This window comes from Panulirus ornatus, chromosome 1 (genome assembly GCF_036320965.1).
Source record: "Panulirus ornatus isolate Po-2019 chromosome 1, ASM3632096v1, whole genome shotgun sequence".
NCBI lineage: Eukaryota > Metazoa > Arthropoda > Malacostraca > Decapoda > Palinuridae > Panulirus > Panulirus ornatus.
Genome location: NC_092224.1, coordinates 44166033 through 44186066, shown reverse-complemented (window position 1 = coordinate 44186066; position 20034 = coordinate 44166033). Strand labels below are relative to the sequence as shown.

Genomic DNA, 20034 nt, shown 5'->3' with positions numbered 1-20034 from the left:
TTATGGATGGGGTTGTTAGGGAGGTGAATGCAAGAGTTTTGGAAAGAGGGGCAAGTATGAAGTCTGTTGGGGATGAGAGAGCTTGGGAAGTGAGTCAGTTGTTGTTCGCTGATGATACAGCGCTGGTGGCTGATTCATGTGAGAAACTGCAGAAGCTGGTGACTGAGTTTGGTAAAGTGTGTGAAAGAAGAAAGTTAAGAGTAAATGTGAATAAGAGCAAGGTTATTAGGTACAGTAGGGTTGAGGGTCAATTCAATTGGGAGGTGAGTTTGAATGGAGAAAAACTGGAGGAAGTGAAGTGTTTTAGATATCTGGGAGTGGATCTGGCAGCGGATGGAACCATGGAAGCGGAAGTGGATCATAGCGTGGGGGAGGGGGCGAAAATTCTGGGAGCCTTGAAGAATGTGTGGAAGTTGAGAACATTATCTCGGAAAGCAAAAATGGGTATGTTTGAAGGAATAGTGGTTCCAACAATGTTGTATGGTTGCGAGGCGTGGACTATGGATAGAGTTGTGCGCAGGAGGATGGATGTGCTGGAAATGAGATGTTTGAGGACAATGTGTGGTGTGAGGTGGTTTGATCGAGTAAGTAACGTAAGGGTAAGAGAGATGTGTGGAAATAAAAAGAGCGTGGTTGAGAGAGCAGAAGAGGGTGTTTTGAAATGGTTTGGTCACATGGAGAGAATGAGTGAGGAAAGATTGACCAAGAGGATATATGTGTCGGAGGTGGAGGGAACGAGGAGAAGAGGGAGACCAAATTGGAGGTGGAAAGATGGAGTGAAAAAGATTTTGTGTGATCGGGGCCTGAACATGCAGGAGGGTGAAAGAAGGGCAAAGAATAGAGTGAATTGGAGCGATGTGGTATACCGGGGTTGACGTGCTGTCAGTGGATTGAATCAAGGCATGTGTATGGGGGTGGGTTGGGCCATTTCTTTCGTCTGTTTCCTTGCGCTACCTCGCAAACGCGGGAGACAGCGACAAAGCAAAAAATATATATATCCCTGGGGATAGGGGAGAAAGAATACTTCCCACGTATTCCCTGCGTGTCGTAGAAGGCGACTAAAAGGGGAGGGAGCGGGTGGCTGGAAATCCTCCCCTTTCTTGTTTTTTTTTAATTTTCCAAAAGAAGCAACAGAGAAGGGGGTCAGGTGAGGATATTCCCTCTAAGGCCCAGTTCTCTGTTCTTAACGCTACCTCGCTAACGTGGGAAATGGCAAATAGTATGAAAAAAAAAAAAAAAAAATATATATATATATATATATATATATATATATATATATATATATTTTTTTTTTTTTTTTTTTTTTTTTTATACTTTGTCGCTGTCTCCCGCGTTTGCGAGGTAGCGCAAGGAAACAGACGAAAGAAATGGCCCAACCCCCCCCCCCCATACACATGTACATACACACGTCCAGACACGCAAATATACATACCTACACAGCTTTCCATGGTTTACCCCAGACGCTTCACATGCCTTGCTTCAATCCACTGACAGCACGTCAACCCCTGTATACCACATGACTCCAATTCACTCTATTTCTTGCCCTCCTTTCACCCTCCTGCATGTTCAGGCCCCGATCACACAAAATCTTTTTCACTCCATCTTTCCACCTCCAATTTGGTCTCCCTCTTCTCCTCGTTCCCTCCACCTCCGACACATATATCCTCTTGGTCAATCTCTCCTCACTCATTCTCTCCATGTGCCCAAACCATTTCAAAACACCCTCTTCTGCTCTCTCGACCACGCTCTTTTTATTTCCACACATCTCTCTTACCCTTACGTTACTTACTCGATCAAACCACCTCACACCACACATTGTCCTCAAACATCTCATTTCCAGCACATCCATCCTCCTGCGCACATCTCTCCATAGCCCACGCCTCGCAACCAAGCATTGTTGACCCTCCTCAACATACCCATTTTTGCTTTCCGAGATAATGTTCTCGACTTCCACACATTTTTCAAGGCTCCCAAAATTTTCGCCCCCTCCCCCACCCTATGATCCACTTCCGCTTCCATGGTTCCATCCGCTGACAGATCCACTCCCAGATATCTAAAACACTTCACTTCCTCCAGTTTTTCTCCATTCAAACTCACCTCCCAATTGACTTGACCCTCACCCCTACTGTACCTAATAACCTTGCTCTTATTCACATTTACTCTCAACTTTCTTCTTCCACACACTTTACCAAACTCAGCCACCAGCTTCTGCAGTTTCTCACATGAATCAGCCACCAGCGCTGTATCATCAGCGAACAACAATTGACTCACTTCCCAAGCTCTCTCATCCCCAACAGACTTCATACTTGCCCCTCTTTCCAGGACTCTTGCATTCACCTCCTTTACAACCCCATCCATAAACAAATTAAACAACCATGGAGACATCACACACCCCTGCCGCAAACCTACATTCACTGAGAACCAATGCGTTAGTGAGGTAGCATTAAGAACAGAGAACTGGGCCTTTGAGGGAATATCCTCACCTGGCCCCCTTCTCTGTTCCTTCTTTTGGAAAATCAAAAAAAAAAAAAAAGAAAATAATGAGAGGGGAGGATTTCCAGCCCCCCGCTCCGATATGGTCTATAATATATTTGTGTTCAAATTCTGTGCTGGTAAACTGACCAACAGCCAACCCAGCTTTCATCATCCCTCAGGGATGGTCAATAAATTAGTACCTGCCTTAGGTTGGGATGTAAATGAAGCTATCAAACTATGTGAAGAGTAGTAGGTAATTAAGAAAGGTGTGATGAATGTGCGAGAGAAGTGTGCAGCATGTGGAACGTGGAAGATGGTGCATGTGAGAAGTGGTAGTGAGTCACCAGTGGCATGAGGAAGTGAAGTTGCTAGTGAAAGAGATGAGAGAAGTGTATGGGTGTTAATTGCAAGAAAGGAGTATGAGTGATTGGAAGATGTTCAAGAGAAAGCCACAAGAAGTCAAGAGGAGAGAGCAGTGGCTGAAAAAATCGGGAATAACTGTTGGGTGAAAAGTATTGGCAAACTTCAGGAAGAATTAGAAAATGTTTTGGAAGGAAGTTAATAGAAAAAGGAAAAGAAAAGAATAGGCAGGAGCATCAATGAAGGAAACAGACTGTTAAGTGGTAATAGGCAGAGATGATGTAAACAAATGGAATGGGTAATTTGACATTTTGCAAGAGTTGAATATGTTTAGACAATAGGGTGGCAGATGTGGGTTGTTTTGGTCATGGAGGTATATGAACTGAGGAAGTCAATTAGTTTGGTGAAAAAAGAAGTACAAGTGAATGCCTTGCCTAAGATGAGGAGTCGTACAGCAGCTGGGGAGGATGGAATTGCAGGTGAATTTCTTTTGAAAGGGAGTGCTGTGTTGTTGATTGTATAGTTAAGATTTATGTGAGGTGTCTAATTGGCATAATGTTTGCATAAAGACAATGTATAAAGGCAGTGGGAACAAAAATGAATGTTTGAATTACAAAGGTATAAGATGAAAAAGAAAGTGTGACTGAGGTAGTGTGGCATGCAAAGAGCATCAGACTGGGTAGGAATAATGTGACTACAGGATTAGTAGATGATATATATATATATATTTTTTTTTTTTTTTTTTGTCGCTGTCTCCCGCGTTTGTGAGGTAGCGCAAGGAAACAGACAAAAGAAATGGCCCAACCCACCCCCATACACATGTATATACATACGTCCACACACGCAAATATACATACCTACACAGCTTTCCATGGTTTACCCCAGTCGCTTCACATGCCTTGATTCACTCCACTGACAGCACGTCAACCCCGGTATACCACATCGCTCCAATTCACTCTATTCCTTGCCCTCCTTTCACCCTCCTGCATGTTCAGACCCCAATCACACAAAATCTTTTTCACTCCATCTTTCCACCTCCAATTTGGTCTCCCTCTTCTCCTCGTTCCCTCCACCTCCGACACATATATTCTCTTGGTCAATCTTTCCTCACTCATTCTCTCCATGTGCCCAAACCATTTCAAAACACCCTCTTCTGCTCTCTCAACCACGCTCTTTTTATTTCCACACATCTCTCTTACCCTTACGTTACTTACTCGATCAAACCACCTCACACCACACATTGTCCTCAAACATCTCATTTCCAGCACATCCATCCTCCTGCGCACAACTCTATCCATAGCCCACGCCTCGCAACCATACAACATTGTTGGAACCGCTATTCCTTCAAACATACCCATTTTTGCTTTCCGAGATAATGTTCTCGACTTCCACACATTCTTCAAGGCTCCCAGAATTTTCGCCCCCTCCCCCATCCTATGATCCACTTCCGCTTCCATGGTTCCATCCGCTGCCAGATCCACTCCCAGATATCTAAAACACTTCACTTCCTCCAGTTTTTCTCCATTCAAACTCACCTCCCAATTGACTTGACCCTCAACCCTACTGTACCTAATAACCTTGCTCTTATTCACATTTACTCTTAACTTTCTTAACTTTCTATATATATATATATATATATATATATATATATATATATATATATATATATATATATATATATATATATATATATATACTTGCCCCTCTTTCCAAAACTCTTGCATTCACCTCCCTAACAACCCCATCCATAAACAAATTAAACAACCATGGAGACGTCACACACCCCTGCCAGAAACCTACATTCACTGAGAACCAATCACTTTCCTCTCTTCCTACATGTACACATTCCTTACATCCTCGATAAAAACTTTTCACTGCTTCTAACTGCTTGCTTCCCACACCATATATCCTTAATACCTTCCACATATCATCTCTATCAACTCAATCATATGCCTTCTCCAGATCCATAAATGCTACATATAAATCCATTAGCCTTTATTCATTCCTATTGCCACCGTGCCACACATGAAATAGCACACACACACACACACACACACACACACACACACACACACACACACACACAGAGTCACCCGCAAGGTAGCGTTAGAAAGGATAAAAGGCCACATTCGTTCACACTCAGTCTCTAGCTGTCATGTGTAATGCACCGAAAGCACAGCTCCATTTCCATATCTAGGCCCCACAAAACTTTCTATGGTTTACACCAGATGCTTCACATTCCCTGGTTCAATCCATTGACAGCGTGTGAATCCCGGTATACCACATCATTCCAGTTCACTGTATTCCTTGCATGCCTTTCACCCTCCTATATGTTTGGGCTCTGATCACTCAAAATCTTTTTCACTCCATCTTTTTACCTCCAATTTGGTCTCCCACTTCTCCTTGTTCCCTCCACCTCTAACACATATATCCTCTTTGTGTCAATCTTTCCTCACTTATTTTCTCCATTTGACCAAACCATTTCAATACACCCTCTTCTTCTCTCTCAACCACAATCTTTTTATTACCACACATCTCTCTCACCCTTTCATTACTTACTCGATCAAACCACCTCACACCACATATTGTCCTCAAACATCTCATTTTCACTACATCCACGCTCCTCCGCACAACCCTTTCTATAGCCCATGCCTCTACCATATAACGTTGTTGGAACCATTCCTTCAAACATACCCATTTGTGCTCTTCGAGATAATGTTTTTGCCTTCCACACATTCTTCAATGCTCCCAGAACCCCCTCCCCCACCCTGTGACAAACTTCCACTTCCATGGTTTCGTCCGCTGCTAAGTTCTCTCCCCGATTTATAGAACATTTCACTTCCTCCAGTTTTTTCCATTCAAACACCTCCCAATTTACGTGTTCCTCAACCTCTTTTTTTTTCACGCTTTAACAAACTCAGTCACCAGCTTCTGCAATTTCTCACATGAATCAGCCACCAGCGCTGTATCATCAGCGGACAACAACTGACTCACTTCTAAAGCCCTCTCATCTACAACTGGATGCATACTTGCTCTCTCTCCAAAACTGTTGCATTCACCTCCCTAATAACTCCATCCATAAACAAATTAAGCAACCATGGAGACATCATGCATCCTTGCCCGAAACCGACATTCACTGAGAACCAATCACTTTCCTCTCTTCCTACTCATACACATGCCTTACATCCTCGATAAAAACTTTTCACTGCTTCTCGCAACTTACCTCCCACATCATGTACTCTTAATACCTTCCTCAGAGCATATCTATCAACTCAGTCATATGCCTTCTCCAGATCCATAAATGCTACATACAAATCCATTCGTTTTCTAAGTATTTCTCACATACATTCTTCAAAGCAAACACATGATCCATGCATCTTCTACTACTTCTGAAACCACACTGCTCTTCCCCATTCAGATGCTCTGTACATTCCTTCACCCTCTCAATCAATACCCTCCCATATAATTTCCCAGGAATACTTAACAAATTTATACCTCTGTAATTTGAACACTCACCTTTATCCCTTTTGCATTTGTACACTGGCACTATGCATGCATGCCACCAAACCTCAGGCATTTCACCTTGAACCAAACATACATTGACTATCCTCACCAACCAGTCAACAAAACAGTCACCCCCTTTTTTAATGAATTCCACTGCAATGCCATCCAAACCCGCTGCCTTGCTGGCTTTCATCTTACTGAAAACTTTCACTACCTCTTCTCTTTTTACCAAATCATTCTCCCTGACCCTCTCACTTTGCACAGCACCTCGACCAAAACACCCTATATCTGCCACTCTATTATGAAACACATTCAACAGACCTTCTAAATACTCATTCCATCTCCCTCTCACTCCTCATTTTCTCTCTTTACCAATGTTCTCATTTGTACTCTTGTCTTATGCACTTTATTTACTGTGATGTGACAAGTGCCAGACCAGGAGCCACTGAACCATGAATGTAGGGTAGAAAGCTTCAGTAGAAGGTGGGATGTATGACTCCATCCCAGCCAAGATGACTTTTGCTCTCTGTTCAATACTACACAAAGTATCATGGCCAGCAAACCAATACCTCTCTGGTTAGAATTCATGAAAGAACCCAAGTAGAGCTTTACCTAAGTGACAAAGTTGGCATTTCACGGGGATGGGCATACCCATTTAGAAGTGATAGAGATTAATTTGTTGTTGGAGAATCCCAAGTGAGCACAATGTGAAACTGCAGCGAGAAGGGTTAAAGGTAAAAAATCATTTGTGTTGGAATAATGTTCATGATGCATAGATATTCATTTAGGACATAATCCATTAAAGACCACAAACTTTCAGTCTCACTCACCCATTTATTTATTTATTTATTTTGCTTTGTCGCTGTCTCCCGTGTTTGCGAGGTAGCACAAGGAAACAGACGAAAGAAATGGCCCAACCCACCCCCATACACATGTACATACATACATGTCCACACACGCAAATATACATACCCATACATCTCAATGCACACATATATATACACACACAGACACATACATTTATACACATGCACACAATTCACACTGTCTGCCTTTATTCATTCCCATCGCCACCTCGCCACACATGGAATAACATCCCCCTCCCCCCTCGTGTGCGAGGTAGCGCTAGGAAAAGACAACAAAGGCCCCATTCATTCACACTCAGTGTCTAGCTGTCATGCAATAATGCCCGAAACCACAGCTCCCTTTCCACATCCAGGCCCCAGAGAACTTTCCACGGTTTACCCCAGACGCTTCACATGCCCTGATTCAATCCATTGACAGCACGTCAACCCCGGTATACCACATCGTTCCAATTCACTCTATTCCTTGCCCGCCTTTCACCCTCCTGCATGTTCAGGCCCCGATCACTCAAAATCTTTTTCACTCCATATTTCCACCTCCAATTTGGTCTCCCACTTCTCGTTCCCTCCACCTCCGACACATATATCCACTTGGTCAATCTTTCCTCACTCATTCTCTCCATGTGCCCAAACCATTTCAAAACTCCATCTTCTGCTCTCTCAACCAAACTCTTTTTATTTCCATACATCTCTCTTACCCTTACATTACTTACTCGATCAAACCACCTCACACCACACATTGTCCTCAAACATCTCATTTCCAGCACATCCACCCTCCTGCACACAACTCTATCCATAGCCCATGCCTCGCAACCATACAACATTGTTGGAACCACTATTCCTTCAAACATTGCCATTTTTGCTTTCCGAGATAATGTTCTCGACTTCCACATATTCCTCAAGGCTCCCAGGATTTTCGCCCCCTCCCCCACCCTATGATTCACTTCCGCTTCCATGGTTCCATCCACTACCAGACCCACTCCCAGATATCTAAAACACTTTACTTCCTCCAGTTTTTCTCCATTCAAACTTACCTCCCAATTGACTTGACCCTCAACCCTACTGTACCTAATAACCTTGCTCTTATTCACATTTACTCTTAACTTTCTTCTTTCACACACTTTACCAAACTCAGTCACCAGCTTCTGCAGTTTCTCACATGAATCAGCCACCTGTGTTGTATCATCAGCGAACAACAACTGACTCACTTCCCAAGCTCTCTCATCCCCAACAGACTGCATACTTACCCCTCTTTCCAAAAGTCTTGCATTCACCTCCCTAACAACCCCATCCATAAACAAATTAAACAACCATGGAGACATCACACACCCCTGCCATATTTTTTTTTTTTTTTTTTTTTTTGCTTTGTCGTTGTCTCCCGCGTTTGCGAGGTAGCACAAGGAAACAGACGAAAGAAATGGCCCAACCCACCCCCATACACATGTATATACATATGTCCACACACGCAAATATACATACCTACACAGCTTTCCATGGTTTACCCCAGACGCTTCACATGCCCTGATTCAATCCACTGACAGCACGTCAACCCTGGTATACGACATCGCTCCAATTCACTCTATTCCTTGCCCTCCTTTCACCCTCCTGCATGTTCAGGCCCCGATCACACAAAATCTTTTTCACTCCATCTTTCCACCTCCAATTTGGTCTCCCTCTTCTCCTCGTTCCCTCCACCTCCGACACATATATCCTCTTGGTCAATCTTTCCTCACCCCTTCTCTCCATGTGCCCAAACCATTTCAAAACACCCTCTTCTGCTCTCTCAACCACGCTCTTTTTATTTCCACACATCTCTCTTACCCTTACGTTACTTACTCGATCAAACCACCTCACACCACATATTGTCCTCAAACATCTCATTTCCAGCACATCCATCCTCCTGCGCACCACTCTATCCATAGCCCACGCCTCGCAACCATACAACATTGTTGGAACCACTATTCCTTCAAACATACCCATTTTTGCTTTCCGAGATAATGTTCTCGACTTCCACACATTCTTCAAGGCTCCCAGAATTTTCGCCCCCTCCCCCACCCTATGATCCACTTCCGCTTCCATGGTTCCATCCACTGCCAGGTCCACTCCCAGATATCTAAAACACTTCACTTCCTCCAGTTTTTCTGCATTCAAACTCACCTCCCAATTGACTTGACCCTCAACCCTACTGTACCTAATAACCTTGCTCTTATTCACATTTACTCTTAACTTTCTTCTTTCACACACTTTACCAAACTCAGTCACCAGCTTCTGCAGTTTCTCACATGAATCAGCCACCAGCGCTGTATCATCAGCGAACAACAACTGACTCACTTCCCAAGCTCTCTCATCCACAACAGACTTCATACTTGCCCCTCTTTCCAAAACTCTTGCATTCACCTCCCTAACAACCCCATCCATAAACAAATTAAACAACCATGGAGACATCACACACCCCTGCCGCAAACCTACATTCACTGAGAACCAATCACTTTCCTCTCTTCCTACACGTACACATGCCTTACATCCTCGATAAAAACTTTTCACTGCTTCTAACAACTTGCCTCCCACACCATATATTCTTAATACCTTCCACAGAGCATCTCTATCAACTCTATCATATGCCTTCTCCAGATCCATAAATGCTACATACAAATCCATTTGCTTTTCTAAGTATTTCTCACATACATTCTTCAAAGCAAACACCTGATCCACACATCCTCTACCACTTCTGAAACCACACTGCTCTTCCCCAATGTGATGCTCTGTACATGCCTTCACCCTCTCAATCAATACCCTCCCATATAATTTACTAGGAATACTCAACAAACTTTTTTTTTTTTTTTTTCCGCTGTCTCCCGCGTTTGCGAGGTAGCGCAAGGAAACAGATGAAAGAAATGGCCCAACCCACCCCCATTCACATGTATATACATACGTCCACACACGCAAATATACATACCTACACAGCTTTCCATGGTTTACCCCAGACGCTTCACATGCCTTGATTCAATCCACTGACAGCACGTCAACCCCGGTATACTACATCGCTCCAATTCACTCTATTCCTTGCCCTCCTTTCACCCTCCTGCATGTTCAGGCCCCGATCACACAAAATCTTTTTCACCCCATCTTTCCACCTCCAATTTGGTCTCCCTCTTCTCGTTCCCTCCACCTCCGACACATATATCCTCTTGGTCAATCTTTCCTCACTCATTCTCTCCATGTGCCCAAACCATTTCAAAACACCCTCTTCTGCTCTCTCAACCATGCTCTTTTTATTTCCACACATCTCTCTTACCCTTACGTTACTTACTCGATCAAACCACCTCACACCACACATTGTCCTCAAACATCTCATTTCCAGCATCCATCCCATCCATCCTCCTGTGCACAACTCTATCCATAGCCCACGCCTCGCAACCATACAACATTGTTAGAACCACTATTCCTTCAAACATACCCATTTTTGCTTTCCGAGATAATGTTCTCGACTTCCACACATTTTTCAAGGCTCCCAGAATTTTCGCCCCCTCCCCCACCCTATGATCCACTTCCGCTTCCATGGTTCCATCCGCTGCCAGGTCCACTCCCAGATATCTAAAACACTTCACTTCCTCCAGTTTTTCTGCATTCAAACTCACCTCCCAATTGACTTGACCCTCAACCCTACTGTACCTAATAACCTTGCTCTTATTCACATTTACTCTTAACTTTCTTCTTTCACACACTTTACCAAACTCAGTCACCAGCTTCTGCAGTTTCTCACATGAATCAGCCACCAGCGCTTTATCATCAGCGAACAACAACTGACTCACTTCCCAAGCTCTCTCATCCCCAGCAGACTTCATACTTGCCCCTCTTTCCAAAACTCTTGCATTCACCTCCCTCTGTAATTTGAGCACTCACTCTTATCCCCTTTGCCTTTGTACAATGGCACTATGCACGCATTCCGCCAATCCTCAGGCACCTCACCATGAGTCATACATACATTAAATAACCTCACCAACCCTGCCATATATAAATATTATATATCTACTTCAGTTTAAACCTGGTATATTCAGTCACTATTCATAGCACAACTCCACAAGCTTTTCCCGTTTTTTTTTCCACTATGGGTACCCCTCCCCCTAAAAAAAAATTATTTCCTCAGCGGTCAGTTGTACATTCAAATCACTCAAAACTTCTACTGTATCCTTCACATTAGAATTGCTGATTGATTCATGCAGCATCTCCCAAAGCATTTGCTTCTCCCGTATTGCTTTTCACTTTGCTTTTCCTACATGGTGTATAAGCGCTAACATTCACCCATCTCATGTATACCACTTTCATTTTCACTCAAGACAATGAATATTTAGAAAAAAGAAAACACCCACATCAGTCAGGGGCTCACTTCTCTACATGCTCTCATACATTCCTACAACTTCTCCTTCAGCAGTGCTCAAACCTTTGTGTTGGACACAGGCTTTACTCTTAGTTTATTCCCATACCATTCATACAGACCACCAGAAACAAAGCTGAGTGATTTATGTATGAAAAGTTGAAGAAATGTAAAAGGAAGTAGAGAAACTGGATCCATTTATTACTGTATATGGACTGGTGACTTTAACTTCCATTTAACAAGTGGCAGGAAAGAGGAGTATATTGTGGATGTAGATGCAACTATAAAGAAAAGCATAATGGATCAACAGACAAAAGGGAACACTTCCAAAGACTTATTAGACTGTGTGAACCATTTAGCTTAGAGCAGGTAAACCACAAGCGTATAAAAGGGAACAACATGATAGAGCTTATTTTTTACAAATGACATGGCTCTGTTTTCAGATATAGAAGTGAATGATGGAAGTATGTTACAGATGGTACTTGACTTACAATGGGGTTACATTCTGATAAACCCATCACAGGTTGGAAGTACATTTAATACTGTACATCAAACCTACCGAACATCATAGCTTAGCCACGCCTACCTTAAATGCTCTCAGAACACTTACATTAGCTTACAGTTGGACAAAATCATCTAACACAAAGAGTATTTTATAATAAAGTGTTGTATATCTCTTGTGGTGCTGTGCAGCAGCATCACAAGAGAGATCATACCACGTATAGCTAGCCCGGAAAAAGATCAAAATTCGAAGTACGGTTTCTACTGAATGGGTATTGCTATCACACCATTGTAAAGTAAAAAAGAATCATAAGTCAAACCATCATAAGGTGGGGAGCATCTGTAGATCACAATATCACAAAAATTACAACAGGATATGGTGTAGAAATGATAGAATGTGGATTTCTTGTAAGAAGTTTTTGTATTGGCTATATCAGTTTTTTGTGACACCATGCCCTCTTATCATGGCATGTTGTCCTTTTCCAGATTTCTAAATTATGTTCTACCTTTAAAGCACCAACAGGGTGGATTGGAGTTTTGGTACATGCCAAAAAAGGAAAATAATCTGGCTTTAACACAATTATATATATTTTTTTTATTTTGAATAGAAATATAGATACGTGTATATTGAATGTTTGTGGTTTGACTGAGGCCAAAATGTGCCTTTATAATTGGTATTTTCATGTACAGTTGACAATTTTTGGCGCAGTTCCATAGTCTTGTCTTGTCCACCTTTCTCTTTGAAATAGTAGGCAGAACACAGTTGCAAGTTTTTGCTGCTGTTCTATATGTGTAAATGTAATGAAGAGATCTCATGATATGATTTGTTGTTCAGGTACTCTGATTTCCAAGTGAACGAGGTGGATGGGGATGGTGAAATGATTCGCATTACAAATCAAGACATCCCAGATGAACCTGAAGAAATTCCTGGTTGGTATCTGTGACATAGAGTAGCAAATGATTTTTGTTGCAAGTATGGTAATTGATATGTTTTTTCTTGTGATTTGAGCTTTGATGCCTGGCTTATAATTCTTTATTGATATTTTTTCATATTCAGCATTTCCTGTATTGGCAAGTTAGCACCAGAAACAAAGAAATGGCTTTATTGGCTCATATCTACCTTCTAACTGTCATTTATAATGCATGAAAAACCAGAACCTTTTCACAATCAGTCTTCACAGACCTTTCCTCTTCATGTGCAGTGGTTCAGCCGACTGAAAGTACGTCATCTTGTGTAAACCACATCTCTCCTTTGTAGTATCCCTTGCATCCTCCTGCATGTTCAGGCCCTGATCCATGGTTCTCCCTTTTTCATGTTCCCTCCATGTCTGACATCCTTTCTTCACCCACATTATTGTAGATCCATTCCATCCATTCTCTGGAACACCCTCCCATACTCTAGGATGGCACATCTGTCTTTCCCTCTTCCCTGATAAAACTATTTTTCATTCATTCGTATCTTTACCACTCTTCCTTCCAAACCATTCCACAACTGCATTCATCATTTCCATTTTCACTCCATACATTTTTTTTTTTTTTTTTTTTTTTTTGCTGTCTCCTGCATTTGCGAGGTAGTGCAAGGAAACAGAGGAAAGAAATGGCCCAACCCACCCCCATACACATGTATATACATACGTCCACACACGCAAATATACATACCTCCACAGCTTTCCATGGTTTACCCCAGACGCTTCACATGCCCTGATTCAATCCACTGACAGCACATCAACCCCGGTATACCACATCGATCCAATTCACTCTATTCCTTGCCCTCCTTTCACTCTCCTGCATGTTCAGGCCCCGATCACACAAAATCTTTTTCACTCCATCTTTCCACCTCCAATTTGGTCTCCCACTTCTCCTCGTTCCCTCCACCTCTGACACATATATCCTCTTGGTCAATCTTTCCTCACTCATTCTCTCCATGTGCCCAAACCATTTCAAAACACCCTCTTCTGCTCTCTCAACCATGCTCTTTTTATTTCCACACATCTCTCTTACCCTATTATTACTTACTCGATCAAACCACCTCACACCACACATTGTCCTCAAACATCTCATTTCCAGCACATCCACCCTCGTGCGCACAACTCTATCCATAGTCCACGCCTCGCAACCATACAACATTGTTAGAACCACTATTCCTTCAAACATACCCATTTTTGCTTTCCGAGATAATGTTCTCGACTTCCACACATTCTTCAAGGCTCCCAGGATTTTCGCCCCCTCCCCCACCCTATGATCCACTTCCGCTTCCATGGTTCCATCCGCTGCCAGATCCACTCCCAGATATCTAAAACACTTTACTTTCTCCAGTTTTTCTCCATTCAAACTTACCTCCCAGTTGACTTGACCCTCAACCTTACTGTACCTAATAACCTTGCTCTTATTCACATTTACTCTTAACTTTCTTCTTTCACACACTTTACCAAACTCAGTCACCAGCTTCTGCAGTTTCTCACATACATTTTGCCTAAGGATATAAGTTTTTTTTTAACCCCCAGCATATCCAAACTAAAGATGCTCCCAACATACATCTGAGTTCTGTTCCAGCCGACTGGTTGGATCTTGAAATGGATGTAAGTCGGATGTATGTCAGCGTGACATGTACAGCATTCTTTTATCTTACTCAGTTTCTATCATGATTATTTCATTTTTTATTTACCAGCTTTATTATATGATTCTGTAGTTTATTTTATCTTTTAAAATTTGTTAGTTCACGGATTGATTCATCCAAACGTTCAATGAACTTTTTGTCAGCTCCTTTGTCCTTGTCAGCTCCTTAACTTGAACATTGTGCAAGCTATATCTTCATTTAAATCTATCGAACCATGACTTACTGTGAAGTTCTCAATGTAATCCTCTCCTGCTTGCTCCTTCAAAGTCTCAAAAAGACTTCAATCCTTCGCTGGAATTGTTAGTTAGCTTAGTGGTACACGTTTTTGAATTTTATCCTCCATCCACGGCATCAACAACTTTTCCATTTCGTGGATGGGCCCTTGTCATTGCTTTGTCACTATAGTAGACTTCATACTTGCCAAACCTTTCACTGCTTTGTATAATTTTTCTTTGTCCTTTGAAATTGTGGAGACCATCGAATGGGATTGTTTGTAGATCACGTGCAATCACATGAACATTTTTGCTCCTTCATTGGGTGATTACCTTCATTTTCAGTTCCAAATCGAGCGCTATCTTCCTTGGTTTCTTGCCAGATCTATCAACATGTGATGGGTTTTCCTCTTGCTTGTCATCTTCTTTAGTGTTTGATACATAAGTGGTTTAACCCAGCATGAAAATTCGTTATATTCACTTAAGTATTGCACGCTTACTGAATTGTAACTGATAGCAGAAAGTAAGAGAAATGATGTGATGTACACAATGTCAGGATCATCTGACATTAACTAACGTACACACACTGCTTTTAGCATTGGTAGACGTATGACCAAGCATGAATTTTATATTTACGTATATTTTTTTTATTTATATTTTTTCCCTTTGTAGTACGTATATTTTTTAATTTATATTTTTTCCCATTGTCAGTACTTGCTGTTTCACCTGTGACTCGAACGTTGTGCAAGCTTTAGCTTCTTTTAAGTCTATTGAACCATGACGCTGCGTAGTTCTTGAGTTAATCCTTTTCTACTCTCTCCTTCAAAGTCTCAAAAAGACTTCTAGCCTCTGCCTGAAGTGGTTAGAGTTTTTGAATTTGATCTTACATCCACAGCATCAACAACTTTTCCATTTTGTGGCTGGTATCGTGTTGTTGCTTTAGTATTATCATAGACTTTATGCTTGCCCAACCTTTCACTGCTTCATATATTTTTTCTTTGTCCTTTAAAATTATGGAGACCATCAAATGGGACAACCGTAGATCACATGCAATCACATCAACTTTTTTCCTCTTTGTTATTGGGTGATTACCTTCATTTTCAATTCCAAATCAAGGTTCTTCTTTGGCTTCTTACCAGATTTGTCAATGTGATGGGTTATTGCTCTTGCTCATCATATTCTTCAGGGTTTAATACAAAAATGGTTTAATCCAGCATGAAAATTTGATACATTCACTTGAATGATGTGCTTACTAAATGGTAACTGACAGTGAGAACTGAGAGATGCTGTGATGTACACAAAGCTGGAATCGTCTGACATTCACTATCATATGCATGCAGCTGTTATCACTGGCGGATGTATGACCCAGTGTAATTTTTATATTTATGGGAGTGGATGAAGGCAGAAAGTATGAATATGTACATATGTATATATGTATATGTCTGTGTGTGTATATGAACATGCAGGAGGGTGAAAGGCATGCAAGGAATAGAGTGAATTGGAATGATGTGGTATACCGGGGTCGACGTGCTGTCAGTGGACTGAACCAGGGCATGTGAAGTGTCTGGGGTAAACCATGGAAAGTTGTGTGGGGCCTGGATGTGGAAAGGGAGCTGTGTTTTCGGTGCACTATACATGACGACTAGAGACTGAGTGTGAACAAATGTGGCCTTTGTTGTCTTTTCTTAGTGCTACCTCGCACACATTTGGGGGAGGGGGTTCTTATTTCATGTGTGGTGGGGTGGCGATGGGAATGAATAGAGGCAGACATATGAATTATGTACATATGTATATATGTATATGTCTGCATGTGTATATATATGTATACGTTGAGATGTATAGGTATGTATATTTGTGTGTGTGGACGTGTATGTATATACATGTGTTTGTGGGTGGGTTAGGCCATTCTTTCATCTGTTTCCTTGCGCTGCCTTGCTAACGTGGGAGACTGACAAAGTAAAATGAATAATGAATAAAGAATGAAATGTATAGGTATGTATATGCTCATGTGTGGATGTGTAAGTACATACATTTGTATGTCGGTGTGTTGGGCCATTCTTTTGTCTGTTTCCTTGCGCTACCTCACTAATGTGGGAGACAGTGACAAAGTATAATAGATGAAAATAATATATATTTATGTTTATATTTTTTCTGGTCATATGTATGGATGGTCGTAAGTCACATAGGCCATAAGTTAGGGACCATCTTTATAACTTTTGAATTTCTCCACAATCTCTCTCCTTTTACTCACCAGTCATCCCATAAACATTCAGAGCTATCACCCCCAGTTGCTCATTTACTCCCCAGCATAACTAGTAGACTCCAGTGCCACTTCCTAGCCTTTAGTGCCTTTTGACAGGCCACTTACAGAGGTCAGCTCCTGTGCAGTGTTTCCCAGAGGCAGTGGGACTCTCAGATTGTTCAAAAAATTAAAACCTCAGCACACCTGAAATGTTTGTTTGTTGTAAAAACTTATTTCCCTGTTGGTGTTGGCAACACCTCTCCCATGTGCTCCAACCCAAAGGGTGTAATAACAGGGTCACTATGAGAAGGTGGGGTGGGATTTGGATATTCCAGAGACCTAGGATAGCCCCCTTGCACTGAAATTTACTCCAGAAAACTATATGTCGTAGACGGTGACTAAAGAGGGCAGGAGCGGGGAGGCTGGAAACCTTCCCCTCGTATTTAGATTTGTAAAAAGGGTAACAGAAGGAGCCACGAGGGGAGTGCTCATCCTCCTTGAAGGCTCTGATTGGGGTGTCTGAATGTGTGTGGGTGTAACCAAGATGAGAAGAAAGGTAGTATGTTTTAGGAAAGAAACCTAGATGTTTTGGCTCTGAGTGAAATGAAGCTCAAGGGGAAAGGGGAAGAGTGGTTGGGGAAAGTCTTGAGAGTAAAGTCAGGGGTTGGTGAGAGGGCAAGAGCAAAGGAAGGAATAACACTACTATTGAAGCAGGAGTTATAGAAGTATGTGATAGAGTGAATTCTAGATTGTTGTGGGTAAAACTGAACGTGGATGGAGAGAGATGGATGATCATTGGTGCCTATGTATCTGGTCAAGAGAAGAAAGATTATGAGAGGCGAGTGTTTTGGAAGTAGTTTGGTGAGAGTATTAGCAGCTTTGATGCATGAAACCGTATTATAGTGATGGATGATTTAAATGTAAAGATGAGTAATGTGGCAGTGAGAGTATGATTGGTGTACATGAGGTGTTCAGTGTTGTGAGTGGAAATGGTGAAGAGCTTGATTTTTGTGCTGAAAAGAAAGACTGGTGATTGGAATAACCTGATTTAAAAAGAGGGATATACATAATTATACATATGTGAATAGGAGAGATGGTTAAAGGGCATTATTGGACTGTCTCATAATTGATAGGTGTGTAAAAGAGAGACTTTTTGAATGTTAATGTGCTGAGAGTGGCAGCTGGAGGGATGACTGATCACTGTCTTGTGGAGGCGAAGGTGAAGATTTGTAGAGGCTTTCAGAAAAGAAGAGAGAATGTTGGGGAGAAGAAAGTGGTGAGAGTTAGTGAGTTTGGAAAGGAGACTTGTGGAAAGTACCAGGAAAGATTGAGTGTAGAATGGCAAAAGGTGAAAGCATATGACATGGGGGAAGTGGGTGAGAAAAGGGGTGTATTTCGGGAAGCAGTGATGCCTTGCACAAAAGATGCATGTGGTATGAGAAAGGTGGGAGGTGGGCAGATTAGAAAGGGTAGTGAATAGTGGGATGAAGAAGTAAGATTGTTAGTGAAAGCGAAAAGAGAGGCGTTTAGACGATATTTGCAGGGAAGTAGTGCAAATGACTGGGAGATGTATGAAAGGAAGTGGCAAGAGGTCGAGAAAGGTGCAAGATTTGAAAAAGGGGGCTAATGAGAGTTGGGGTGAGAGAGTATCATTAAATTTTATGGAAGAGCTTGTAGATTTGTGTGCTGAAAAAGGACTGGTGATTGGGAGTACCTGGTTTATAAAACTAAAGATACTTAAGTATACGTATGTAAGTAGGAGAGATGGCCAGAGAGCGTTATTGGAGTACGTGTTAATTGATAGGCGTGTGAAAGAGAGACTTTTGGATGTTAATGTACTGAGAGGTGCAACTGGAGGGATGTCTGATCATTATCTTGTAGAGGCAAAGGTGAAGATTTGTGGAGGTTTTCAGAAAAGAAGAGAGAATATTGGGGTGAAGAGAGTAAGTGAGCTTGGGAAGGAGATTTGTCTGAGGAAGTACTAGGAGAGACTAAGTGCAGGATGGAAAAAGGTGAGAGCAAAGGATGCAAGGGGAGTAGGGAAGAAATGGGATGGATCTAGGGAAGCAGTGATGGCTTGCGCAAAAGATGCTTGTGGCAAGAGAAGCATGGGAGGTGGGCAAATGAGAAAGGGTAATGAGTGTTGGGATGAAGAAGTAAGATTATTAGTGAAAGACAAGAGAGAGGCATTTGGGCAGTTTTTGCAGGGAAATGATGCAAATGACTGGGAGATGTATAAAAGAAAGAGACAAGAGGTCAAGAGAAAGGTGCAAGAGGTGAAAAAGAGTGCAAATGAGAATTGGGGTGAGAGAGTATCCCTGGGGATAGGGGAGAAAGAATATTACCCACATATTCCCTGCGTGTCGTAGAAGGCGCCCAAAAGGGGAGGGAGCAGGGGGACTGCAAATCCTCTCCTCTCGTTTTGAATTTTCTTGAAGAAGGAACAGAGAAAGGGTCCAAGTGAAGATTTCCACAAAGGCTCATTCCTCTGTTCTTAACACTACCTCGCTGATGTGGGAAATGGTGAATAGTATGAAAAAAAATAAAAAAGATGTTTTGGAAGGAGGTAAATAAAATGTGTAAGACAAGAGAACAAATGGGAACATCGGTGAAGGGGGCTAATGGAGAGTTAATAATAAGTAGTGGTGATGTGAGAAGGAGATGGAGAAGGAGTGAGTATTTTGAAGGTTTGTTGAATGTGTTAGATGATAAGAGTGGCAGATATAGGATGCTTTTGTCGAGGTTGTGTGCAAAGTGAGAAGGTCAGGGAGAATGGTTTGGTAAACAGAGAAGAGGTAATGAAAGCTTTGCGGAAGATGAAAGCCGGCAAGGCGGCGGGTTTGGGTGGTATTGCTGTTGAATTTATTAAGAAAGGGGGCACCTAT

The 20034-nt window shown here is 42.0% G+C and overlaps 1 protein-coding gene across 1 annotated transcript in view; it reads left to right on the top strand.

The window, feature by feature from the left end:
* Positions 1–20034, top strand: part of LOC139748811 (pseudouridylate synthase 7 homolog) — a 558239-nt gene that overhangs the window by 83894 nt on the left and 454311 nt on the right. The window contains exon 4 of the mRNA XM_071662245.1: positions 12914–13008. Within this exon, the coding sequence (XP_071518346.1) occupies positions 12914–13008 (95 nt within the window). The remainder of the gene's footprint in view (positions 1–12913; positions 13009–20034) is intronic.